Source organism: Dasypus novemcinctus, chromosome 3 (genome assembly GCF_030445035.2).
Source record: "Dasypus novemcinctus isolate mDasNov1 chromosome 3, mDasNov1.1.hap2, whole genome shotgun sequence".
NCBI lineage: Eukaryota > Metazoa > Chordata > Mammalia > Cingulata > Dasypodidae > Dasypus > Dasypus novemcinctus.
Genome location: NC_080675.1, coordinates 171,415,892 through 171,441,910, shown reverse-complemented (window position 1 = coordinate 171,441,910; position 26,019 = coordinate 171,415,892). Strand labels below are relative to the sequence as shown.

Sequence of the window (26,019 nt, the reverse complement as noted above, 5' to 3'; positions counted from 1 at the left end):
AGATGGGCTACTGATATTTAATGTATATAGAAGTTTTAATTAACTTTACTGTAAAAGTGTGGAAATGTAGAGTTGATGGTAACACATGATAATGAGAAACAGCTGATTTATAAATGGGAATGTGGCTGTAAAGGGTAGTCTAGGGATGTAAATGCCAATTGACAGAATGCTAGAGAATAATCTAGGGACTGAGTAACACAGTAAACCCAGAGGTGGAGGAAAATGTGGTTGATGTCACAGATGCATGAGTGTCCTTTGTGAGCTGGAACAGATGTGCATCACTATTGCATGGTGGTGGGAAAATGGACAAGCATGGGAAAAATACAACTGGAGTGACCTATGGACTGTGGTTAACAGAAATAATATAATATTCACGGATCTATGCCAAAGATGTACTCTGCTGATAAAGAGAGAGGATGGAAAAAGTGAGCCAAATATATGCTATGGACCTGGTAATAATCTGATGATTTTATCTCATAATCTGTAACAAATGTTCCACCATGGTGTGGTGAGTTGATAAAGGAGTATTGTATGGGAATTCTGCACATGTGCATGATTGTTACGCAAGTTTACAACTTCTGTCATAAAAATATATCTAAAAAATAATAGGGTAGATTGGGGAAAAATACACAAAATGGAATACAAGGACTATAGTTAGTAAGATTCTGACGATATTCTTTCATAATTTGTAACAATAGGTCACAAGAATGCAAAGTGTTGGTGGTGGGTTGCTGTATGGGACCCCTGTATGACGGTATGCATGTCTGCTTTGTACCTTCACAACTTTTACAATACACTTACTGTTTATGTATGTTCATATATAAATGATAAAAAAATATTAATAGGGTGGGTTGGGGGGAACTACACCACATGTAAGATACTTTGGCTAGTAGTAATACTTTGAGAACGTTCTCTAGTCATTAGTCAAAAATGTTTCACACCAATGCTAGGTATTGGTGGTGGGGTGAGGTGTGAGAGCCCTGTATGACGTTACGTGTGTTTGTTTTGTAAGTTCACAACTATCACTACACAGTTATTGCTTATGTATGTTTATGTATGAGTGATAGACTTCAATAAATTTTAAAAAGTCATCTGTAGTGAGTCTATATAAGATTTCTTCTTATAAAGAAAAGATTTTTCCAAATGTTCGGACTATCTTAGCTCATAATAATAATGATAATACTAGGCATAGCTAATGAGACCAGCATCATTCACATCTTCACATACATCACAAGTGGACATTTGGGAGCACGGGGAACTGAAATTTCTTCAGATTTTTTAACTGAAGAATTTTTCAGTTTAAAGCCGAAACACAGTCTTTTGTATCCATTTTAAAACTAAATATTAGTAATGATATCTTCCTACTTTTGTGGTGGGTTTAAAAATAATAATGTTCACAATATTTTCATCTTGTTAGACATTCAATACAGATAATTGCAACAGTAATGTTTTTCAGCGTGAGTTAAATCACTGGCAAGTTTTTCCTCATTTCATCTGTTTCTAGTGTCATTTGTAGTGCTGCATTTTATGTAAATTCACCACTGAATAAAGGTTTAGTAAAGAATAAAAAAAAAAAACCCTGGGATACGAAAGTGGTTCAAGCAGTTGGGCTCCCGTCTACCATATAAAAGGTCCGGGGTTCGATGCCCAGGGCCTCCTGGTGAAGGCCAGCTGGCCCACGCAGAGAGCTGGCCCACGCAGGAGTGCTGCCCTGTGTGGGAGTGCTGGCCCATGTGGAGAGCTGGAGCAGCAAGATGACGCAACAAAAAGAGACACAGAGGAGAGAGAACATGAGACGCAGCAGACCAGGGAGCCGAGGTGGGGCAAGAGAATGATCGCCTCTCCCACTCCAGAAGGTCCCAGGATCGGTTCCCAGAGCCGCCTAATGAAAATAAAGCAGACACAGAAGAACACACAGTGAATGGACACAGAGAGCAGCCAACAGTGGAGCAGACAACAGTGGGGGTGGGGTGGGGCGGGGAGAAATAAAAAAACAAATCTCTAAAAAAATGTTAAAAAATGTTAAAAAAGGGAAGCAGATGTGGCTCAACTGATAGAGTGTCCGCCAACCATATGGAGGGTCCAGGATTTGATCCCCAGGGCCTCCTGACCCGTGTGGTGAGCTGGCCCACATTCTCCTGAGCACCAGGAGTGCCGTGACATGCAGAGGTACCCCTGCATAGGGAAGCCCCATGCACAAAGAGTTCACCCTGCAAGGAGAGCCACCCCGCGTGAAAAAAGCGCAGCCTGCCCAGGAGTTGTGTCCTGCATACATGGAGAGTTGACACAGCAAGGTGATGCAACAAAAAAGAGTTTCCTGGTGCCGCCTGACAATGCAAGGGGATGCAGAACAACACACAGCCAATGGACACAGAGAGCAGACAACTGGGGGGAAGGGGAGAGAAATAAATAAAATAAATCTTTTTAAAAAATTAAAAAAAAAACCAAACCTGCCTTACCTACGGCAATTTTACGAAAGCATACGCCCATGTGAATGTGAGCATGCTATTAGGTCTCTCTAATCCTGTCCTTAAAAGGGGCCCATAGAAATGAGGGGCGCTAAGCTTAGGCTTCTTTAGCTATAAATCTGCTTCTGCCCCAAATTTTTTTTTTCAGGTACTGGGACTGGGGATTGAACCCGGATCTCGTATGTGTGAAGCTGGTGCTCAAACACTGAGCCACATCTGAGCCCCTGAGTTGGATTTTTTGTTTGTTTTTTTCAAGGAGGCATTTGCCTCCGCTTTATTTATTTATTTATTTGTTGTTGTTGTTGTTTTTAGGAGGCACTGGAGACTGAACCTGGGACCTCAACTGCCTGAGTCACATCTGCTCCCCCAAACATCACTTTATTTTTTATTTTTTATTTTTTTTAAAGACTTATTTTATTTATTTCTCTCTCCTTTTCCCCCGCCCCGGTTGTCTGTTCTCTGTGTCCATTCGCTGCATGTTCTTCTTTTTGTCCGCTTCTGTTGTTGTCTGCAGCATGGGAACCTGTGTTTCTTTTTGTTGCATCATCTTGCTGCGTCAGCTCTCCGTGTGTGCAGCACCACTCCTGGGCAGGCTGCACTTTCTTTCGTGCTGGGCGGCTCTCCTTACCGGGCGCACTCCTTGCAAGTGGGGCTCCCCTATGCTGGGGACACCCCTGTGTGACACGGCACTCCTTGCGCGCATCAGCACTGCGCACGGGCCAGCTCACCACATGGGTCAGGAGGCCCGGGATTTGAACCGCGGACCTCCCATGTGGTAGGTGGACGCCCTATCCACTGGGCCAAGTCCGCTTCCCAAAACATCATCTAAAAAAAACCACAAAATTTTAAAAGAAAGTTTGTTGGTGATGAAATCAGAGCAAGGGGAGCTGGTTGTAGAATTCAAAAGCTGAATGACATTAATCTAAAATTACTCCATACTGTCTCCCCAGAGGAGATATTGCCCCTTGCGGTCTATAATTTTATAAAGAGACATTAATAAACTGCTAAATAGGTGTAAGAAGTTCAACAAAGCTCTGTTTTTTTTCCCCATGAAGACTGATGCTTTTTAGGAAATAAATATCAAAAATCTTTTAGAAAATGTTTCTTGTTCCTTTAAGTCCCCCTGCCTGGCTGGTGCCTGTTGGTCAGTTGTGCCAATGAGGGGAAGATCCAGAACCCAATAAAAGGATCCTAAGAAAGGATTTACTGCAGGACCTTCTGCAATGATGACAGTGTTCTGTATCTGTGCTGTCCAAAACGGCAGGTGCCAGCCACTGTGGCTACTGAGCCCTTAAAAATAAAGTAGGGGAAGGGGCTGGTGAAGGTAAAAGGGCCTTAGGGCCCACAAATGTCATAATGTGGCTGTCCAGGGCCGGGCAGGGGCGCAGGTGCTTCTTCCACCACTGACAGCTCATCCTGGCTTCCAGGTACCTGCCTGGCCACGTCCTCCTCTAATGATCTCCCCAGAGGGCCCACCTGAATGGGTCCCGCCGGCCCAGAGCCTGCCACAAAGGAGCCAAAGCAAAGAATCAAGATTCCCCAACAATCTCAAGAGACCCGGCCTGACTCCCGCACCAGGCTTGGAGAATTAGCCTACAGCGTATGATATACCTGTGTGAAAGGTACCGGGGGACCGGGGAGGGTCTGGGAACCGCGCAGGAAGTAAGGGGAGGGCAGTGCCAAGATCGGATGGTGAGCTTAATGATCTTTACGATCCCTCTGATAGTACCCGCATTTTAAGGAGGAGGACGCGCTGGGCTCAGAGAGGTTGGGGACTTGGCCAAGCTCACACAGCTGGAATTCAGACCTCAGTATGTCGTCGATCTGACTCTCAAGCTCAGGCTCCTCCGTCACATCTTGGGAACTCCTCCCTCAGCCACTGTGGGGCCACAGGCGGGGCACAACGAGCAGCTTCTAGGCTGACTTCCCCGTCGTCTCCGAAGGCTGCTCCCCGCTCTGCACTCCTGCTACCCCGAAACCCGTCCTTCCGGAGCGGATCCTAAGGGAAGGAGCCTCAACTTCCCCTTTCTGCGTGTGTTGAGTACGGGTCTCCCTCCAATAACGACGAGAGCGAGGAAAGAGAAGGACGCGCGGTGGGAAGCCCCGAGGCCCCCGCCCTCGGCGCGCCGCGCGGCCGGCAGGGAAGGGGCTGGGTCCCTTGAAACCCCGCCCGGGAACGCCCCGGGCCGCGCCTGGCCGAGCCGTTCCCGGATCCCGGGGCTGGGCCGCGCGGGCTCGGCTTGGCCTCGAGGCGCCTCCCCGGCCCGGCCGCCCGCGATCATGAGCCGCATCTACCAGGACGGCGCCCTCCGCAACAAGCCGGTGCGGAGCGCGCGGCTGCCGGGGGCCTGGGACCCCGCGGCGCACCAGGGGTAGGCTCCGCCGCGCCCCCGCACCCCGGGGGGCCTGGGGGCGCGGGGCTCTCCCCCACCCCCCACCCTTGAACCGGGGATTGGGGGCCGGGCTGGCTTGGCCGAAGCCGCGTCCCCGGCCTCAGCGCACCCCTCCCCGCGGGCGCCCGGCCTGAAACTGCCCGCCGCTCCCCGGTAGCCCTCGGGGAGGGTCCCAGCCCTTCGCCTGGGCCCAAAAGGCGGGCCTTGCGCGCTGCCTCGGCCCGGTGACCGTCAACCCCGGCCGCGCCCTCGCCTCCCGGGCTTTGCACAGCCTGTCCCGGGCTCCGGGGCGGCGGCCCCCAGGCGGGGGACCCGAGCCGCGCGGGGGAGCTGGCGGCGGGGTGGGAGCGGGCCCGGCCTGCCTGGAGCCGGTCGCGAAGGCTGGCTGGGGGCGCGGGCCCTGCCGTCCCGGAGCTTAAAAAGAACCTTGAACCTTCCCATTGGCAGTGACCAACCCTGGAGGATTGTGTGCGGGGGAGGGGGGGTGGGAGCTGGAGGGGGGCGTTGAATCGGGCTAAGGAAGGCAGAGTGAGGTTTTTAATTCGCACCCCACCCCTCTCCCTTACTGTGGTTCCAAAACAAGGCGGCCCCCAGGCTCTGCTCCCAGGAAAACGAGAATCCAGAGGCTGGGGTTTGCAGATGACCCACCTGCCCCCTCGAGGTCACAGAGCTCCTGAGCCCGGGTTTCTCCAGCTCTAAAGGGGGGCAACCGTTTCCTCGCCAGGTTGTTGACTGTGTGTGTAGGAATGAGACTAGGAAGAAGAAGGGCTTGCAAACGGGTGGAAAGTGAAGCAGCTTAGCCCCCCTCTCAAATCTAATCAAATAAAAGTAAAATCTTGTGCGTAGTAAGTGTGCGATCGCTTGCAAAACTTCACCCGCGCGGTCTTGTGGCATCATCGGAGAAGCAGAGCGCGGCGGTGGTTGCTGTCCCCGTTCAAGGCCGAGGCTCCGGCTGCGCCAGCTCCCAGGGCCCTCCCTGCAGCCTGGCCTTAGAGCAGCCCCACGAGGCCCCTCCTGCCCTCGGGACAGCGCCCAGCGCCCAGCCTCTGGGACCCTGGGAGGAATGGAAGCCGGGAGGCTCGGCCAGGGGCCTGCTCAGGGCGTGCCTGGGAGAGGCCCGTGGGACTTGCTTCTGCTCCAGGCCACACCCTGGCCTGGGCCCGCGGGCGGGGGCCAGGGGAACTGGCTGACCCCTGCTTTCTCCCTCGTGCCCAGGGGAAAGGGCGTCCTGCTGGAGGGAGAGCTGGTGGACGTGTCCCGGCACAGCATCTCGGACGCCTGCGGCAGGAAGGTGAGGCTGCCTCCTGGGGGGCAGCTGCAGGCCCTGGCTTCCCAGGGCTCGCCCTGCAGAGGCGTCTCCAGGGTCCACCAGTGCCCTGAGGAGCTCACAGGGAGGGTGGGAGGGAGGAGGGGAGACCAGCAGCCAAACCCCCTGCCGAGCGGGGCAGTGGACAGGTGGGAGGGCCTGCGTCATAGCTGAGAAGATGGGGACCCCCGAACCCAAAGAGCGAGTGTGGGGCCCCGGTTGGGAGAGTTGAGAGCAGAAGAGGATGAGGTGGGTGTTGGGGACGAAGGTCCTCGCTGCTGCCTGGTCTGGGAGACCCTTTGATGAGGTCCTGCTGATGGAACAGGATTAGCGGGCCCAGGGCCCTGACCCTGACCCTGGCCTGGTGGTGCCCACTGTCCCGAGTTGACGGACAGATTCAGGGTGAGTTAGCGGTGCGGGGCCAGCGGCCGCTTTTCCCGTTTTGAGTGCCAGGTCTCTTCCTGGGAAGTGGTGAGCACTTCGGGTTTTTGGGAATTGAGTTATTTGGAGTGTTGGGTTTTTGTAAGGCAGGTCACCTGCGTGGACCTGGACCTCCATGGGTGCACAGGTCGGGGAGCAGTGGTGATGGGGGTGGGGGGTGCTGTATCCTGGGCCCTGGCTGCCAGCTTGAAGGTGAAGTGCACATCGCTGACACTCCTGGGCTCGCTCTCTCAGCCTCCGGGGGCCGCGCCCTTGACCGCACCCCGCCCCGGCACCCACGGCACCCACCATCCATGCTGGCCTGCACCTGCTTCCTGAGCACTAGTTCTGAATTCCCACCCCCCTTTCAAACACTCCTCCTCCCCACATCAACCGACAATCCAGTCTCCTTGGTGTCTAAAACCAAGCTCACCAAGCGCCTCCCGAGTGGCCTGGGGCCACATGGAACCCCCTTTCCTCTCCTACACCCCACGGGAACGGCTTCCACTCCCAGCTCACCAGGATTTTGATGCCAGGAGATGCTTTGCTGCACCCTCCCCTCCCTAGCACACGAGTCTGCAGGGTGGGCACACCCATCCAGATGGCCCCCGCCTCCCCGCCTGCCTGTCCAGGAGTGCCCAGCAGGACCCCAATTCTGAGGCAGGGTCCTCCTGCTGGGGTCGGCCTGCTCTCCGACAGGCCGGGGCCATCTCCCCAGCCCTTCTCCAGACGTGCCTCCGCTGAGGTCCTTGTTCCCGAGGGCAGCATTGGTAGCCCTCCCAGCCGCTGGCCTGCAAGCTCGGCCGCCACCTCCTGCTCACAGCCAGGCAGGCAGGGCTGAGGCCCGACGGGCTCCCATTTGGCCGTCTCCCCCCTCCCCTTTCCACGCCCACTCCCCACAGAGCCTCAGAACTCCAGCCGGTCCTTATATGACCCCTTCCTGCCCTCCTGCCTTCTGGCTGCCCCCCAAAGCTCCATCTCTGGAGCATTCCATTGGCCCTGTTTTTATGACAACAGTGGCCCGTAGCATTGGCGACACACTTCTTGCTTTACTCCTTGTTTGTTCCTCTATTACATGCCACTGAATCCTTACAACACTGCAAGTAGACACATCACTCTGTCCCCGTGTTGCAGGGGCTGCTGAGGCTCAGGAAGGCTGGAGGGATTTATCTCAGGCCACACATCTGTTGGCAGGGACTGAGTGGCCACTCTGACCCCGGGCTCCTTCTCAGTGTCCTTTTCATGATGCCCTGGCTTCTTGCCCTCCTGCTTTAGGGTATTTGGGGTCCTTGGTGCATGGTTTATGGCTTATGTCTGGCTGTGTGGGGGCTTGGGGTCAGGCTCTGTACCCCACCTGTTATCGGCTTGTAGCGTGGCTCCTTATGTGTGGTGGGTGCTCTCCTGAACACGTGGATGTATGAATGGGAGCATCTGCCCGGCTCGAACGTCTTTTGGCACGGAGGTGGGGTTCTGGGGGGAGGGCTGCAGCCAGAGCCCAGTGGAGGCGGCCCCCTCATTCTCTCTCTCTCTCTGCCTGGCCCCAGGAGCGCTACTACGTTTTGTATATCCAGCCCAGGCGCATCCATCGCCGCAAGTTTGACCCCAAAGGCAATGAAATCGAGCCCAACTTCAGCACCACCCGGAAGGTGAACACGGGCTTCCTCATGTCGTCCTACAGTAGGTGTCCCCCGCGCCCCCAGCCTCCTGCCGGCCTGGCCCGCCTGTGGCTCCCGAGCGCCTTGGCCCTGGCAGGCTGCTTCCCAGCGTGGTCGGCCTTGGAGCCTGAGCCCGAGGGGCCCCCTGGCTGGACTCCCCGTTCCCCCAGAGGTTTCCCGCTGTCCCGCCCCAGTGCCAGGAGCCCCGCTGCCTCAGCTGCTGCCGTCTCCTGCCGCCCAGCAGGATTGCGCGTGAGCCGGGCTCCGGGCTCTAACTGCCTTTGTGCAGAGCCCGGCCGCACCCCTGGTGGCCTCCAGGGTTTGTTTTTTTAAAAATTTTTTATTGTGGCAACATACATGACTTGTCCCACTTTAACCCGTCATGTATACCATTCAGTGATCTTAATTACACATGCAGTATTGTGCTGTCATCACCATCTTCCATTTCTAAAACTTTTTCATCACCCAAAACAGAGCTCTGTACCCACTAAACAATAATTCCCCATTCCCTCCCCGCCTCTTGCCCCACCCCAGTTCCTAGTAACCTATAATCGACTTGCTACCTTTATGTATTTGTGTATTCTGGGTATTTCATATAAGGGAAATCTTCCACTATCTGTCATTTCGGGGCTGGCTTATTTCACTGAGCATAAACTTTTCAAGGCTCATCCATGTAATAGTATGTATCAGAACTTCATTCCTTTTTAGGCCAAAGAGTATCCCATTGTATATAAATAGCACGTTTTGTTTCTCCATTCATCGGCTGATGGACACTTGTGTTGCTTCCATTTTTTGGCAATTGTGAATAATGCCACTGTGAACATTAGCGTGAAAGTATCTGGTCTAGTCCCTGCTTTCAGTTCTTTTGTGTACGTCCCTAGTAGTGGGATTGCCAGGTCACATGATCATTGTCCACTTAACTTTCTGAGGAACCACCAAACTGTTTTCCATGGCAGCGGCACCATTTTACCTTCCCACCGAGGATATGCCAATGTTCGCATTTCTCCGTATTCTTGCCAACACTACTTTGGTTTTTTCCGTGTGTTTTTAAATGATAGCCATCCCAGTGGGCACGAGGTGGTCTGTCGTTGTGGTTTTGATTTGTGTTTCCCTAATGCAAAGCTAGAAGAGGGAGAAAGGCCTCCGTTGGAGGAGGTGTGAGAGGAGAAGGAGCGAGGGGCCGAGAGCGACTCCAGGGCGTGGGCCGGGGTGCCGGGTGTGAAGGGATGGAGGATAAGAGGAGCAGGGTTGGGGAGGAGGGTTGCTTTGGGATCACTGGGTTAGAATGGCCAGTGGCCCCTCGGGCAGAGGTCGATGCCCACTGAGCACTTGCAGGTGGACCTGGAAGGCAGGAGGGAACGAGGCTGGCAGCACCTGGGGAGTGATCAGCATACTGAGAGCCCCGGAGCTGTGGCGTGACCCAGCTTACCCAGGGGAGCAAAGAAGTGGGTGCGGGGGCCATCGTGGGGAGCAGCAACAGTGAGAGGTGGACAGGGGAAGGAGTCTGTGAGGTCAGTGGCGGGGGGGGGGGGGTGTCGTCTCTGGAACCCAGTGAAGCCCGGGTGACAGGAGCGAGGAGGTGGCGGTGGGCTCAGGTGCCTTGCGAGGCCCGGGGAGAGCGGAGCATGCAGTGGGCTTAGCAGGTAGGCGCTGACTGGTGACTGTCGTCGGGGGGTCAGGGTCTGGAGTGGGGGGCGTTGAAGCTGGAAGGCAGGAAGGCGTCAGGACAGATGCAGGGGTGAGGAAGGAGGGATGGGTCCCCGGGGAGGAAGGAGGGGGCGCAGCATGGAGTCCAGACGAGGCAGGGCGCAGAGGCCGCCCGGGAACGGGGCAGGGGAGGGCAGCCTGTGGGTGCTGATGGGTGCGCGGGTGGTCGCAGGCCCTAAGAGGGCCCCGCCTCGGGGCTTCTGTTATCTAAGTAGGAGGCAGGACGGGTTTGAGGAGAAGAGCAGTTTGGAACTCCTCTGTAAGGACTCCCGGTCTGGGGAATCCCAGAAGGTGTCCCCGGCAGAGCTTGGCTTACCCGCGTTCCAGCCGTGGTCTGGTCTGAGTGGCTGGGATGATCTCCGGCGGAGGCGGCTACCTGGCGTTGGCGTGGGGAAGGCCACCTGTTGGGTGGCTTCAGGGACGCTCTGTGCGGTGTGGCCACGTGTCCCTTCGTGTGGTCTTGGGGCCCTGTGAAGCTGGGCCTCATTTTCTCACTCTAGGAGCCTTAACTGGACAGTCAGAGCCCCCCATCTCCAGCCTCCAACGAGGTCTGGAGATTCAGGCCTCTTGGGGTGGGAAGGTGTTTCGTTTGCTAAAGAAGAGACCATAAAATGGGCTGGGTTTTTTTTTCTTTTGGGAGGTACTGGGGATTGAACCCAGGGCCTTGTACGTGGGAAGTAGATGCTCAACCACTTGAGCTATGTCTGCTCCGTTGGGCTGATTTTTTTTAAGATTTATTCATTTATTTCTCCCTCCCGCCCCCATTGTCTGCTCTCTCTGTCCATTTGCTGTGTGTTCTTCTGTGTCCACTTGCATTCTTGTCAGTGGCACTGGGAATCTGTGTCTCCTTTTGGTGCGTCATCTTGCTGTACCAGCTCTCTGTGTGTGCGGCATCACTCCTGGGCAAGCTGTGCATTTTTTGCACAGGGTGGCTCTCCTTGTGGGGCACACTCCTTGCGCGTGGGGCTCCCCTACACGGGGGACACTCCAGCATGGCATGGCACTTCTTGCATGCATTAGCACTGCACGTGGGCCAGCTCACCACACGGGTCAGGAGGCCCTGGGTTTGAACCCTGGACCTCCCATGTGGTAGGCGGACGCTGTATCAGTTGAGCCAAATCTGCTTCCTGGATTTTTTTTTCTTTTTTCTTTTCCTATCTGGTTGCATCATCGTCTTTTTGGTGCATTGCCATGCGGGGGGCCTGTGCCTCTCCACGCAGGTCTGGGATGCCTATTTTCTTTCTTTCTTTTTTTTTTTTTTTTAACCAGGAGGTCCCGGGGATCGAACCTGGGTCCTCCATATGGTAAATGGGAGTTCAATTGCTTGAGCCACACCTGCTTCCCTGGGCTGGCTTTATCCATGGGAATTTATTAGCATTCAGACTTACAGTTTTGAGGCTGAGAAAAATGTCCAGGTCAAGGCATCACCAGGTTGAGGCTTTCTTCATGAAGGCAGGCCGTCGGTGATCCCGTCTTCCTCTACCGCGTGGCAAGGCACGTGGGGTCGTCTGCCGGCCTCTCTTCTCTTCCGGGTTCTGCTGCTTTCAGCTTCTTGCTTCCGTGACTTTCCCTTTTTCTCCCCCTATTCATCCTGGGTAAAAAGGACTCCAATAAGAAGATTAAGACCCACCCTTATGAGGTGGGTCGCATCTTCAGAGCCTACTCACCAAAAGAGTCTCTTACAGTGGGTCCACACCCGCAGGAATGGATTCACTTTAAGGACGTGTTTTTCTGGAGTCCATACAGCTTCACATGACACAGGTGCGACGCTGGGTTCCTCCCCGAGCCGATGAGCTCGGCCAGGGCCACGTGAGCAGACCAGTGGAGTATGGGCACCATCCCAGTCTATTCCTGGTTCCAGCAGACCCTCCCGGCCAGGGTGACCCCGTGAGTCTCGAGAGAGCACTGCCTGGCTGCCAGGATCTCAGTGAAAAGGCAGGGTTGTGTGGTGGGTTTGAATCCTGCCTCCTCTACTGGTTGGCTGTGTGACCTTGGGCAGGTTGCTTCACCTCTCTTAAGCATTGGCTTTCTTTGTAAAATAGGAATAATAAAACATATTAATACTCACTGAGGGTTTACTCTGTGCTAGGCCCTGTGCTAAGTGCTTTCTGTGCATTATTTCATTTACATCTGATGTCAGTCCTGTCAGGTTGGTACCATTTTTATCCCTATTTTTTTAGGCAGAGGGATGCTAAGTAACTTGGCCAAGGTCACACAGCTACTAAGCAGTAGAGTGCAGATTCACACCAGGCAGCCTGCTATGGCCTTCCTGATGAGTTCTCACAGAATTGATACTCATCATCTGCCTTCCAGGTGACTGTGAGAGTTCAAAGAGGAAATGGGTGTAAAGCCCCCCTCCCCCTCACTCAGCAAAGGCCCTCCAGGGGCTTCTGGTGAGGTCGGCAGTAACCCTCTCGTGCTGTGTGCCTGCAGAGGTGGAGGCCCAGGGGGACCCCGACAGGCTCACGTCCGAGGCACTGACGCGGCTGGTCAATAAGCCAGAGCTGCTGGCGCTGACAGAGGGCCTCGCTCCCGACCAGACGGTGGCGTTCTGGGTGCCCGAGTCCAAGATGGAGGAGATGGACCTCGAACTGGGGGCCGGGCTGCGGCTGAAAACTCGGGGTGACGGCCCCTTCCTGGGTGAGTCCAGGCCTGGCCCCTGTGGGAACACGACCCCTTGAGATTGATTCCTAAGCCCCTTGACCACTGGTGTCCCTTAGCCTTGACACTCTGTCCCTTAGCCCGGGGGTCCCCCAATCCCATGGTTTGTGGGTGGCCTCTCCCATCTAGTGCTCCAGGGTCCCACCTGGATCCTCACTGACCCCCACGCAGGCCTGCAGAGAACAGCGGCTTACCCAGCTCTATGGGCTCCCTGAGCAGAAACAGCCTGTTTCTGCTATGGGGAGAGAGGCCATTCAACTTCTTTCCTTCTTGCAGATTCCTTGGCCAAACTTGAGGCTGGAACAGTGACCAAGTGTAATTTCGCTGGTGATGGAAAGACGGGGGCATCCTGGACAGACAACATCATGGCCCAGAAGTCTTCCATGGGGGCTGTAGCAGAGACCCGCGAGCAGGGGGACGGGGCAGAGGACCAGGAGTGGGTAGGTCGAGGGATCTGGGTTGGCGCAGGTCTCTCTCTTGGTGGGAGTTTTGTGCGTGCCAGTTGTGGTTGGGTGGATACGCTGCGGGGAGACAGTTGGATAAATGTCAGCCCTCAGCTTTAGGGGCAGGCTCCCCTGTGGAATTCCTGAGTGTGTGTTAGCCGTCAGGAAAATTCCCCAAGGTACGAAGGGTGACAACCTGGGATCTTTCTTGCTGGTGGGTCCGAACGTGTAGGTCTACCATGGAAGCCCCAAAGATCCATAAAGCCAAGGGGATGGAAAGAAGGGGGGCCAGGTGAGTTAGTCAGCCAAAGGGGTGCTATGAAAAATACCAGGAATCTGTTGGATTTTATAGAGGGTATTTATTTGGGGTAGAAGCCCACAGTTACCAGGCCATAAAGCCTAAGTTACTTCCCTCACCAAAGTCTTTTGCCACGTGTTAGAGCAAGGTGGCTGCCGACGTCTGCCAGGGTTCAGGCTTCCTGGGTTCCTCTCTCCCGGGGCTCGTTTCTCTATGGGCTGCTCTGCTCTCTCTACAAGGCCAACTGTAGAGTATCAGGCAAAGGCTCGTCTCTGTTCCCGGGGCCTCTGCTGTGTTTAATGGAGATTTCTCCTTCCTCACGTATCTGCTTCTCTGTGTATTTACTTCCTGGGCTCCAGGATCAAAACTCTCGTGTCCTCCTTCTCTGTGTCTTTATTTCCCCAGGCTCCACATCAAAACTCTAACTGACGCCTCTGCTCTGCCGTGTAGTTTTCTCTACCCTTAATCATTATTTCATCAAGTAAAAGTGAAACCTCTGAATCCAATATAATCTAATATGCCCAGAGGAACAGACCAGTTCACAAACATAATCCAGTATCTCTCTTTGGAATTCATAAATGATGCCAAACTGCTACAGCAGGGAAGTGGCGACGGTCATTAAGTCTCTCAAAACATGTTTACTTCAAGTAAATACATCAGCCACATGGACTGTTTGTTCTTTTCTCCTTTGGTATGCTCTTCCTGCCTGAAAAGTCTGGAAAGTGGCTGACTTGGTCCTTATTAGTTTTTGCCCAGCCCCCTCGTTGATCCTTAGGCCGTATCCTGTTCACAATCAATTTGTTTTTCTGAAATATACTTCATCGGAAGCTTTGGATTGACTTCAAAAGGCCCCAGATTGAAAATTGAGAACAAAGAAGTCACAAAAAGTGGGCTGTTCATCTGGGTGACGAAGGTGGCTCTTGCCAGGGGCTGGGAGCGTAGAGGTCTGCTTTCCCTTTGTTCTTCAAGCGAGTATTGGAGTGAACACAGCTGAGAGCTGCTGGGCTGGCTCCCCAGAGCAGCTCGGATGAGGTGAAATCAAGATGGCGACCATGGACCCCTCCAGTACTGACTGACCGCATCCTTGTTGTCCCATGACTTGCTTAAGACTTTTAGGAAATGTTCTCTGTTCACGTTTCTTTATCCCTTTGGATTTTTCTAGGACGACTGAGGTTAGTGGGAGAGGGAGCACCGTGGGGGCCCACCAGCGCCTTCCATAGCACCGCTGAGAATTTCTTCCATCGACTTGCACCCTGGAGCGCAAGAACGCAGTCTGCCCAGCCTTGCCTGGCTCTTCCCTACAACTGCCTTGCAATACCCTTTGACCAAGCTCTGCTAAAATCAAATCCGAGACCAAGTTGTTGCTCACGGAGCCTCCCTTCCCAGGTGTGAGTCTAACCTTCCTGGACATCTCAACGACAGCCTTTGATTGGCTTGCAGGCTTCTTTCTGGATGCAGAGATGAAGCAGACTTGGTGAGAACTGGGGACGGTCCCTCAGCGGAATGCAGAGTGGCTCAGGGAGAAGTTAACTGCTTCTGTTCTCATGTTTCCTGTCTTCATTACACACACTCACACCCATACCCACGCACATGGCATCTGCTCCTTCCCACCAAACCCCACCTATCTAAGGGGCCTCTCGGTCAGGGCTTATTTTCCTCCTTTCCTCAATGTTCCCATGGTGCAGCCTCTGCTCTCCTGTTTTGAGCCTCTATGTCTCCTTTCGGCTTCCCCTTAGAGTTGCCAGTTTTTAACTTCTCCACTGGCTCCCTGCTTTGTCGACACTCTTTTCTGGCCAGGAAATTCCTTCCCTCCTCTGGCTACTTGAATTTTTATTTTTCCTTTAGGGTCCAGCTCAGCTCCCATCCCTGGGCCTAAGGATGGAAATGGGTTATTTTGTATCCCCAAATGGATCCCAAGCAAATCCTCTCAACTTCATTGTAAGGAAATATTTTTGAGGGATTAAACTATGCTCCATAAATAGCAATGCCCTTGGAAAATCTAGTTAAAGGGGGAGAAAGACCACAGTTTCACTCAGTTATGTTTATAATATTTTTGGTGTTTGTTTTTTGCATGCAATTTCTGTACATAGTCATTATAATCTTAATGCTATGCATACGCATAAAATTTGATATTAACTTTTTCAGTTAATGTTACATAATCATCTTCCATATTGCTACATAATCTTCATGATGATCATTTTTCAGATTGAATACAACTTAATAGCTTTGTCATTATCCAATTTTTGGATATTTGATTACTATTTGGAGCTAATATGTTTCAGAAGTGTAAATGATGTAGTTCTGCCACCCCCATTATATTTTTGGGTGATTTCTTTATGGACAGATTCCCACGAGTCAAATTACTGGGAATCTAGGAATTTTTTGTAAAGTTCTTGTTATATTGCTAAATTGTTTTCTCAAAAGGCTGTTCTAAATTATAAATTTCAACAGCAAGGTAGAAGAGGACATTTTCACCCTATCCTTGCCAGAATTAGGTAGAAAAGCATTTTCTGAAAAATATTTAAGTGAGAATGATATTTTAATTTGCCTTTTCACCCATTACTAGTGTACTTAAACATTTTTCATGTTTTTTTCCCAAGATGGATTACTCTTGTCACTCAGTTCCTTTGTCCATTTATGTATTAGAGGTCTTTTCTTTTTGGTTTATCTAACTTACTTATATTTTAAATGTAACCATTTATCATATTTTAACAGCTGTTTTCCATTTTTAAAAATTGTTTTTACAAACATAAATTAAAATCTTTATATAGATATATGTCTTGGCCATTTGTGATTTTTAATTGTTTCTAGGCTTATATATATCTCTTTTCAGATGTTAGATATTCAGGGTTTATTTTTTTGCCATTTTGGTTATTATCTGGTTTTATGCTTAACTCTTTAATCCATCCTGCCTTTAGTTTGTGGGAAGGTAAGAAGTGAGGTACCTAAATTGCTTATTTTAAAATTGCTAACCAGTTTTCCGAACAATATTTACTGAATTCCTTTCATTGTCAAGTTCTCATGTCTCCCCTACATGACTTGTTAAAACTATTTTATACCTAAATTACCCATTGCATTTCAGGAAATCTCCCTATCATTACAACTTGAATTATCATAGTAGGTTTTAATCTTTGGTAGAGCTAGTTCCCCCTTGTAATTCTGCTTTAGAATTTTCTTTGATATTCATCCTCAATATTTAAACATTTTGTCAAGTTTCAGGTCAAATTGTCTTTGGGTATTTTTAAATTAATATGGCTTTACAAGAGAAATACATATGTATTTTAGAAAAGAAAAAAAGAAAAATCTTTAATCCCATGACTCAAAAGATATTTCCAATCATTTATGTATACTGAATTATGTCCCATGTGCTGCTCCCAGTGCTTACAATTATTAACTCCTTTATGCTTACAACAACTGTCTGAGCTACGTAAGAATCATTTTCACCGTTTCACAGTTAAGGAAACTGCTATTATGCCAGTTTTACAGGTGAGTGAACTGGCACAAAGCCCCCGGGCTGTCAACAGAGCCAGGATTTGAACCCAGGCAGTGTGGTTCCAGAGGCCTGTGCTGAATGCTTGGTGATGCTGATATTCCACCAGATTCAGTCACGATTTGTTTTATAGCTACTTCCAATCAAACTTTGCACAAATCTTTCACCTAATTTTCATAACCAATACTATTTCTCATATGCCTGTGGAACAATGCATTTAACCAATTTCTCATTTTGGAAAAATCAGTTTGCTTCCCATTTTTCCCTGCAGTAACACTGCTGAGTTATCTGTTCTTGAGTTGTGCATTCTTGAGGCTAAATATTGTCTCACAACTACCATAATTTTATTAATTCTAGAACTGGAAATTCTGGGCCTAATGTTATTTACATTTTAAAGACTTTTGATACATTTTGTCAAACCTTCCTCTGGATAGGTGATTTCAGTTTGCAGCTCCATCCGCAGTGAAGCAAAGTGCTCATTTCCCTACACCTCACCCACAATGGGTATTAAAAAACAAAATTTGCCAATCCGGGATCTCCAGTCCCTTTCAAACTGGAATTGCAGGAAAGATCCCTTAATTCCACCATTCACTACCTACCATGGAGAAACATCAGCCCATTTGCGTGAGGAGACAGCTATGTGTAATCCGCTGCAGCATCGTCTGTAATAGGAAAAAATAAAAACGACCTAAATATTTTCCAACCTGGAAATGGCTAAATTAACTGAACACTCCACACCGCAGAACGTTCTGCGAGCGTTACCTAGTTGGAGGCATAATTAGGTTTAAGGTGAGAAAGTCAAGCGTTTGCCGCTTCTTCTTGGACTGGAAGCTGGGCTGCTTCTGGATCTGCTTTTCCGACTCCCAGGGTTTTGGGGGGCAAGCGGTAGGTCTGGACGAGGGGCCCAGACCCAAGTTCGCGTCCTGTACAGGCCCTGACTGGGCCAACCGACGATGGCCGAGGAACCGAGTTCCCCGGCTCGGTATTCGCACTTGGCCGTCCTGGGAGCAGCTTCCAGGGCGCGGGCGGAGGCCGGACCCTCAGGCCCTCGGCCCCTGCAAGCCGGGGCCGGGTTTCCGCGAGCGGCTCTCCGCCGCGCACCGACCGGAAGTGGCCGCACTGTGGCGGAAGGTGGTGCTTTCTGGAAACGGCCAGTGCCGAGAGGAGCGTGGCTCGCCCGGGAAGATGATTCAGGCGATTCTGGTTTTCAACAACCACGGGAAGCCTCGGCTGGTCCGCTTCTACCAGCGTTTCGTGAGTGCGGTCCGGTTTCGCCACGCCCCTCCGAGACTCCCGTGCCCTCTTCCCTCGCTTTTGACCCTTACGGCTCCGGCAGGCACCGCTGACCGCCTCGGGCTCTTGCACCGTGCGTGACTTCACACTCCCCAGATGGGCGGTGCCAGGCCTTCTGCGCCACGCCACGCAGCTCCCGCTCGCTCTCTGACCCCTTCCTGTGCTCCCGCATTTCTGTTCTATTTTGTGGCTCTTTCTCTCGGGTCTTAGGGCACCAGGTATAAACGACGTGGGGAGGGGTGGTGTGCCTCATTTGGAACTTGAATGATGAAAGTAATTTTACTTTTGATGGTTGTGAATGCAGTTTTGCGAGAAGGAAGCACATTCCACTTCTTCATGTTTTTGTTTTAGACAGAGGGTCTAGATACCCTTCACCATGTAGTGTTGAAGAAAGTCAGTTAAAAAATGGGAAAGTGACGAGAAGTTACAAATGCTGCCGCGTGAGGGTTCAGTAAATGATCATGTGAATTTGAATTTTCCAAAAACGTTCCTCTGGAAAACCGCAAACGTCATTATTTGCTTCCCGCCCCCCAACATTTTATTTCTTCGTTAGGTTTCTAAATGTTACACAAGGGTATTGGTGAACTGGAAGAGGGGAAAGAGTCGGAAAACCTATGTCCAGGCCTGGGCTCCATCTTTTCTAGTCCCGTGTATGTTGGCAAGTCAATAAATCTCTTTCAGACTGTTTCCTCTCCGGTCAAATAGAGGTGTAATAATAGTTTTACGTTTTTGGTAGGATTTTTAAAAACTAGATTACATTTTATTAAATAAATTGCATCGAGGTAAAAATATGAGCATTCAGTGTAAATACTCAAGCTTTATTTGCATTTTTGTGTGTGAATTTTTTAAAACATCTTTCTTGAATTATGTAAATACCATTCCGTTCACCTATTTAAAGTGTACAATTTAGTGGGTTTTGCAGCCTCACCACTATCATTTTCATCACCCCCAAAAGAAACCCCATACCTAGCCATCACTCCTGATTTCCCTTTCAACTCCCCCATCTTTGGGCAGCCACTGATTTACCTCTGTCTCCATAGATTTTGCTATGTTGGACATTTCATATAAATGGAATCATACAATACGTGGTTTTTTTGTGACAGAGTTCTTAACATAATGTTTTCAAGGGTCATCATGTTGTAGTGTGTATTAGTTCTTTATTCCTTTTTATTGCCGAATAATATTCCATTGTATGGCTATATCAGATTTTACTTATCAATTGATTGGTTGATGTTTCTACTTTTTGACTATTGTGAATAATGCTGCTATGAACAATTGCATACAAGTTTTTGTGTGGACTATGTTTTTATTTTTCTTCGGAATATACCTAGTAGTAGAAGTGCTGGGTCATATGGTAATTCTATATATAACATTTTGAGGAACTACCAAACTATTTTCCAAAGCTGATGCACCATTTTACATTCTGTCAACTATATATAAGGGTTCCAATTCTCCACCTCCTCATCAACATTTATTATGTCTTTTTGATTAAAGGCATTTTAGTAGGTTTAAAGTGGTATCTCATTATACTTTTGACTTGCATTTCCCTAATGACTAATGATGTTGAGCATCTTTTCATGTGGTTATTGGCCATTTGTGTATCTTCTCTGGAGATCTTAGGATTTTTATAAGAACCAGATGAGTCAATATTACTTTGGAAACTGTAGAGTACTAAAAGATGTGAGGGATTATTAAAATAACGGAAGCATGTAAGAATTGATAGTTTGCCATTTGGTTGAATGAGAAATTAGGGAATCTCACCATTTCATGCCGCTTTCCTCTACTGTCATATAAAAAGCTTTTATTTTGAAACATGTTTTTCCCAGTTTAGAAAAGTGCTGATGCTTAGCATGTTTTGTATTTGAGTACACAGATTTAATCCTTTACAGTGCCCTGGCATCTGTGAGCTTTGTGTGTGCTTTAAATGGAAACCTATAAAATAGTGATTGACTTACCTCAATTTACAGTTTCCAGTGATTAGCAAGTTTTCATTCATTCATTCTGTAAATAATGAGAGCCACTTTATACCAATGTATATAGTCAAAGTTATGAAAAGTAATTTCTTCATAAAGATATTTTCCTTTTTATTTGGAATGGAATAACTAATTCCAAACCTAAATTCAACGCTGTGCAAAGGATGGGATTAAAATTGCTTGAATCTACTTTCTGACTCTTCACAGTGTGAAGATTTTCATAAGTTTTGCTGCTCTTAAGTGTGGTCCCCAAACCAGCAGCGTTGACATTACTAGGGAACTTCTTAGAAATGCAGTCTCAGGCCCTACACCAGACTTACTAAATTAGAATCTGCATTTAACAAGGTGCCCAAGTGATTAATTGCACATTAAATTTTGTAAAGCACTGGTCTAGAGCTTTCGTTCCTTTCTAAATGAATGGTTTCTCTGTCCCATCATCCTTTCTAGCCTACTTTTATGAAACTCATATGTATAAGTAGGAATCAAATGTAAGTTATCAAGAGAGTCCGTTACAGTTGAGCTTTCTCATGTTTAGTCAGTGAATGGTAAGTGAAAAAAGAAATTTTATTTGTAGCTCTGTGATTATACAGAAAATTCTAGTCTGTATACAGAACTCTTTTACCTTTATCCATAGTACTTTGTTGGTAACACTGCATCTATGTAGTATCTGTAGCACCAGTGCAAAAGGAATTTCAGTTTTTAAAAAACATGTTCTTGATTAGCTCTCGACTTCCTTAAAGTATTAGGTCTGTTGACAGGCATTATTTACCTGGCTTAGATGTTTTCCAGGGAAAGGCAGACTATTTCAGGACCAGACCTTATAGCTATTCTTTGACTTTTTATGAGAGTTTATCAGTTCTCCCTTCCGTATTTATTAATGATAACAAAATATTAGTTTACCTGTCAGGGTGGTAATGGTTAATGTCTTGGATATTGAGATAAATACATCCAATCTTAATTTCTATAGCAGAGCCTTGTTGTCCATTTTCCCTCTAGATTCACTCTATTTTTTCTTTACTCATCATTTTTATCTCTTCTGAAAACTGGTGCTAAATCTTCAGATTCTTCCCAGCTGGGGAGCGCTTCTCTCCCTCTATATCCCCATCCATGGGATATCATTTTTCAGACTTGCCCACTGATCCACTTTTCTTCTTTTGTTCTATAGCCAGAAGAAATTCAACAGCAGATTGTTCGAGAAACATTCCATCTTGTCCTCAAACGGGATGACAACATCTGTAATTTCTTGGAGGGTGGAAGGTAAACTGTCAGCTTCAGTTTTCTCCCCGCAGTGTCAACTTTTGGGTTGACCATCATCAGTGCTTTTTCAGGTAGTACTCAGGTATCATGTGGGTACCTAATGCAACTTGAACTGGTCTTAGCATGCTCTGCTTAGTAAGGGACCCAATTTTTTTTCAGAAGCTGCTGAATTATTGTGCTTCACATATTATTAATTCAGATGTTTGGTCCTTGGGAAGATAGGTAGGAGAGAACATGAGGAAAAGTGGCTTTAAGCACCTCTGCCAAACTTGGTTGCCATTCATCTGGTAGAAATGTCCTGCTTTTTTTTTTTTTTTTTAAGATTTATTTTATTTATTTCTATCCCCCCCACCCCGTTGTCTGCTGTCTGTGTGCATTCACTCTGTATTCTTCTGTGTCCGCTTACATTCTTGTCAGTGGCACCGGGAATCCGTGTCTCTTTTTGTTGCGTCATCTTGCTGCGTCAGCTCTTCGTTGTGTGCCGCGCCACTCCTGGGCAGGCTGCACTTTTTTTCATGCTGGGCAGCTCTCCTTCCAGGGCGCACTCCTTGCACGTGGGGCTCCCTTATGCAGGGGACCCCCCTGTGTGGCACGGCGCTCCTTGCGTGCATCAGCACTGTGCATGGGCCAGCTCACCACATGGGTCAGGAGGCCCTGGGTTTGAACCTATGTGGTAGGCGCATGCTCTATCAGTTGGGGCATATCTGCTTCCCCTGCTTCTTGTTTTTGACCTGTCCTTCCTTTTTCTTGGGCCTTTCCCATTTCTTGGTTCAGGGTGTTTCTTTGATGTGTTTCATTAGGATATAGGCATTTAAATGTTTCTTGTCTTCCACAGTTTAATTGGTGGCTCTGACTACAAACTGATATACCGACATTATGCTACCCTCTACTTTGTATTTTGTGTGGATTCATCAGAAAGTGAACTTGGAATCCTGGACCTCATCCAGGTATGTATAGTTACTTTAGAGAGTTTGCACTGGATTATTGCATTTCCAACCTGTAGATCCTCTTGTCGGTCTCTTTACTGATATTGGTAAAAGTTGCCAGATGTCCACCAGATGGTGCTCTGAGAAAGCTCCTGAGCAACACGCAAACACTCAAGTGTATTATTGGTTTCTACCCAGCCATTGGTTTTGTTTTGAATTTTTCTTCAACTATCAAATGAAATTATATTAAAAAATTCATACTTTATGTTTTCACTTGTAATTCTAGTCTAAAAAGCAAAGAAGGTTGACGTTTTTATCTGTATAATCTTGATGTACGTAAACATGAATTAGTTTAGGCCTTTTGAAAATTAGAAATTACATATTATTTTCCTTACCTTCATGGAACGTGAGATGGGCAGGGACCCTACTTGGGAACCATTATGTTAGTGCAATTTTGTCATTTTATACATGAGATTCTTGAACAAGCCACATAGGTAGAAATAACTCAAATAGATGCTTACATTGAGAATAAACAACCATTATGAAAAAGGGAACTCTAGCTACAAAATATAAACTTTAAATGCTTATAACTATATTTGTTTTTGTTTTTAAAGATTTATTTATTCCCGCCCCCCCCACACACATTGCTGCTCTCTGTGTCCTTTTGCTGTGTGTTCTTCTTTGTCTGCTTGTCTTCTCTTTAGGTGGCACTGGGAACCGATCCTGGGACCTTCTGGAGTGGGAAAGAGGCTCTCAATCTCTTGTACCACCTCATCTCCCTGGTCTGCTACGGCTCTTATTGTCTCTCCTCTGTGTTTCTTTTCTGTTGTGTCATCTTACTGCACAAACTCTCTGTTTGGGCCAGCTTGCTGCACGGGCTGGCTCACTGCACAGGCCAGCACTCAGTATGGGCTGGCTCTCTGCTCAGGCTGCTTGCCTTATGGTAGATGGGAGCCCAATCACTTGAGCAACATCCACTTCCCTTTTTGTTTTGTTAATATAAAATTAAAGAAGTTAAACTTAATACACATAGATACAAATAGATGGAAATTTTTACTGTATTTTTATTTCAGATATACCAGAATATTTTATAAAAACTTGTTCTGCTTGGACATAGCAGTTTTTAAATTTTATGTCTTTTATATGTGTATTTGTACCCATTCACATTCAGGAAAGAATTTACGACGATTAACTTAAGTCTTCATCCAATGTATTCCATGGTAATACATAAAAATACAAACAAATGAATAATGAAAACATCTAAAAAAGATTCCTCTCTGGGATCATTTTTATTGATTTTTTTTTTCTTTTCAGAAGCACCAGAAACTAAATCCGGGACCTTCCATGTGGGAAGCAGGCACTAAACTGCTTGAGCCACATCTCCTTTTAGGATAATTTTTAAATACTTTCTTAATATCTGAGTCTGATTGGATATTGAGTGTCAATTTGGCTTAATAGAAAGAGCTCAGGATCTAGAATCAGAAAACCTGAGTCTGAGTCATGAATCCAGCATCTGAAAATTATACGTTATAGAATTTAAATGGATAGTGTACTTTATAATATTGTAAACTACAGAATGCTGTAGAAATATACATAGTATTATAATTGTATTTGAAAAATAAAGGAAGTACAGCTGTAATTTAAAATTGGGATGCAGCAAACAAAAAATAAATAGGAAGCAAAGTTGGAATGCAGTTCTTAGGAAAATGAACTTCAGAGATCTATATTAACAAAAAAAAAGAAATGTAGCTGTGTAGTTTACTGGGCATTTATGAAATATTTAGTGTGTTTTAGATTTGAGGAGATCAGAGAAATAAAATGTAAAACTAGGAACTGAGAGGTTTGATCTTTGAAAAGATAATAAAAAAAATACTTGTCCTAATTAAAGAGAATAAAAGTCAGAAATAGAAAAGATTGAAGTGTTTTAGGGAATGGCATATTATATTACCATTATATTTGAAATACTTGACTGCAAAAAATAAATGCCAAACTAAGTCTACTTAGAAACACTTAAATAATAAAATAGGATGAAATAAGAAAGGAAAAAAATATACAGCTGACTCCCAAATGAACTCACAGTACAAATGGAAAAAAAAGTTGAAGTACAATAAAGCTTCTATGTTACATAAGTTATTTTTAAATTTAGGGCATAAAAATTAAAGTACTTAAATATATTATGGAGTTAATTGGTTGTGATCCAAAAACACAAGAGTACTCCAAGAAGGAAATAGTTACTCAAATATTTGCCTAAATAATTTACGCTTTTCTTGCCTCAAGGGTTTTTGTGGATTTTTGTTGTTGTTTTTTAAGATTTATTTTATTTGTTTATTTTTTCCCCTTTCCCCTCCCCCCACCCTGCTGTTTTTACTGTCTGTGTTGTCTTCTCATTTTCTCTCCCCTAGGATTCACTGGGATTCGATCCTGGAGACTCCTGATGTGGAGAGAGGTTCCCTGTTAATTGTGCCACCTCAGTTCCTGGTTTCTGTTATGCTTCACCTTGACTGTTCATCTCTCTTTTTTTGAGTCATCATCTTGCTGCATGACTCACTTGCACGGGCAGTGGTTCACTGTGCGGGCACTTGCATGGGCACTGAATCACCATGCGGGCACTTGTGCTCACCCCACGGGCACTCGCGCTCACCACGCAGGCATTTGGTTTACCACGTGGGCACTGGCTCACCATGCGGGCACGCTTTTTCTTCTTCTTTTTCACTGGAGGCCCCAGGGATCAAACCCAGGTCCTCCAATATGGTAGGCGGAAGCTCTGTCACTTGAGCCACATCTGCTTCCCTGTGGGTTTTTTGTTGCTGTTGTTTTATATTTTGGTTTTTGCTTGTGTTTATTAGTTTTAATCTGTAAAGACATTTTTGTTCTTTTCTAGCCCTAAAATTAATTCTCTTTTGGGAATGCCACATATTAGAAAAATTACTCATTGCATCCAAATAGTATTTATTCCAAGAATACAAATTCATTTAACCATGAAAAATTCTTTCAGCTGGAAGAATAGTGGAATCTAATATAATTGCATCAGAAGATGCCAAGAGAAATAATTATCCAAATTATATTCCTAAAAGAAATAGGAAGCATTTTTATTTGATTAGCCTAAACTGTAAACCTATTCATGAATAGGTAAAACATTTATGTGATTCATAATTCAAAAGGTACCTCAAGGGTATACAGTGAAAAATATCCTACTTCCTCTCTTCCCAAGTCTCCTAGTTTACTAGAGGTAAACAAGAGCCAGTGTTACCTCAATTCTAGAGGCATTCCTGAAAACGAGTACTTCTTGCTGTTTAAGGAACATTGTAATGAATGACAAGTAATAAAGTAATGTAATGAAAATATAGATAAGTTATCACTGTTTGTAAGATGACCTGATTATAAACCTAGACAACTTAAAAAAACAAAAGATTATTACAAGTAATGGATAAGAGTTAAAATGACAGAATACAAGATAAATTCATCAAAGTGGAATTTCCTATTTATGTGAAAACAGGAAATTCATAGTTAAATCTTAGTTACAGTAGTGCCAAAGGTTATTTAATATTTCAAAATTAAAACAGCAAAATCTTAAAGGGAAAAAAATAAACACTTGGAACAAATGGAAATACAAGCCCTTCCCTGTTAGTAAGAGTCAAGCAAAGATGACAGTAATCCAAAGGTAATAATGAATAAATTTAATGGTAAACCAGATATAATACCTTCAAAATAGCTTATAGAACTTAGGAA

At 47.3% G+C, this 26,019-nt stretch overlaps 1 protein-coding gene and 1 long non-coding RNA gene across 2 annotated transcripts in view; one reads left to right on the top strand and one right to left on the bottom strand.

The window, feature by feature from the left end:
• Positions 1-4,531: 4,531 nt before the first annotated feature.
• LOC105744133 (actin related protein 2/3 complex inhibitor) overlaps positions 4,532-26,019 on the top strand; it is an 89,317-nt gene continuing 67,829 nt past the window's right edge. Inside the window, exons 1-7 of the mRNA XM_058294692.2 lie at positions 4,532-4,840; positions 6,077-6,152; positions 8,132-8,264; positions 12,383-12,589; positions 12,887-13,050; positions 21,273-21,364; positions 22,200-22,311. Of these exons, the coding sequence (XP_058150675.1) occupies positions 4,749-4,840; positions 6,077-6,152; positions 8,132-8,264; positions 12,383-12,589; positions 12,887-13,050; positions 21,273-21,364; positions 22,200-22,311 (876 nt within the window). The 5' untranslated portion in view covers positions 4,532-4,748. The remainder of the gene's footprint in view (positions 4,841-6,076; positions 6,153-8,131; positions 8,265-12,382; positions 12,590-12,886; positions 13,051-21,272; positions 21,365-22,199; positions 22,312-26,019) is intronic.
• Positions 13,393-17,898, bottom strand: LOC131278056 (uncharacterized). The gene is made up of 2 exons (XR_009185217.2): positions 17,604-17,898; positions 13,393-17,503 (listed from the first exon to the last, which is right to left on the bottom strand). It is a non-coding gene; the product is annotated as an uncharacterized lncRNA (long non-coding RNA).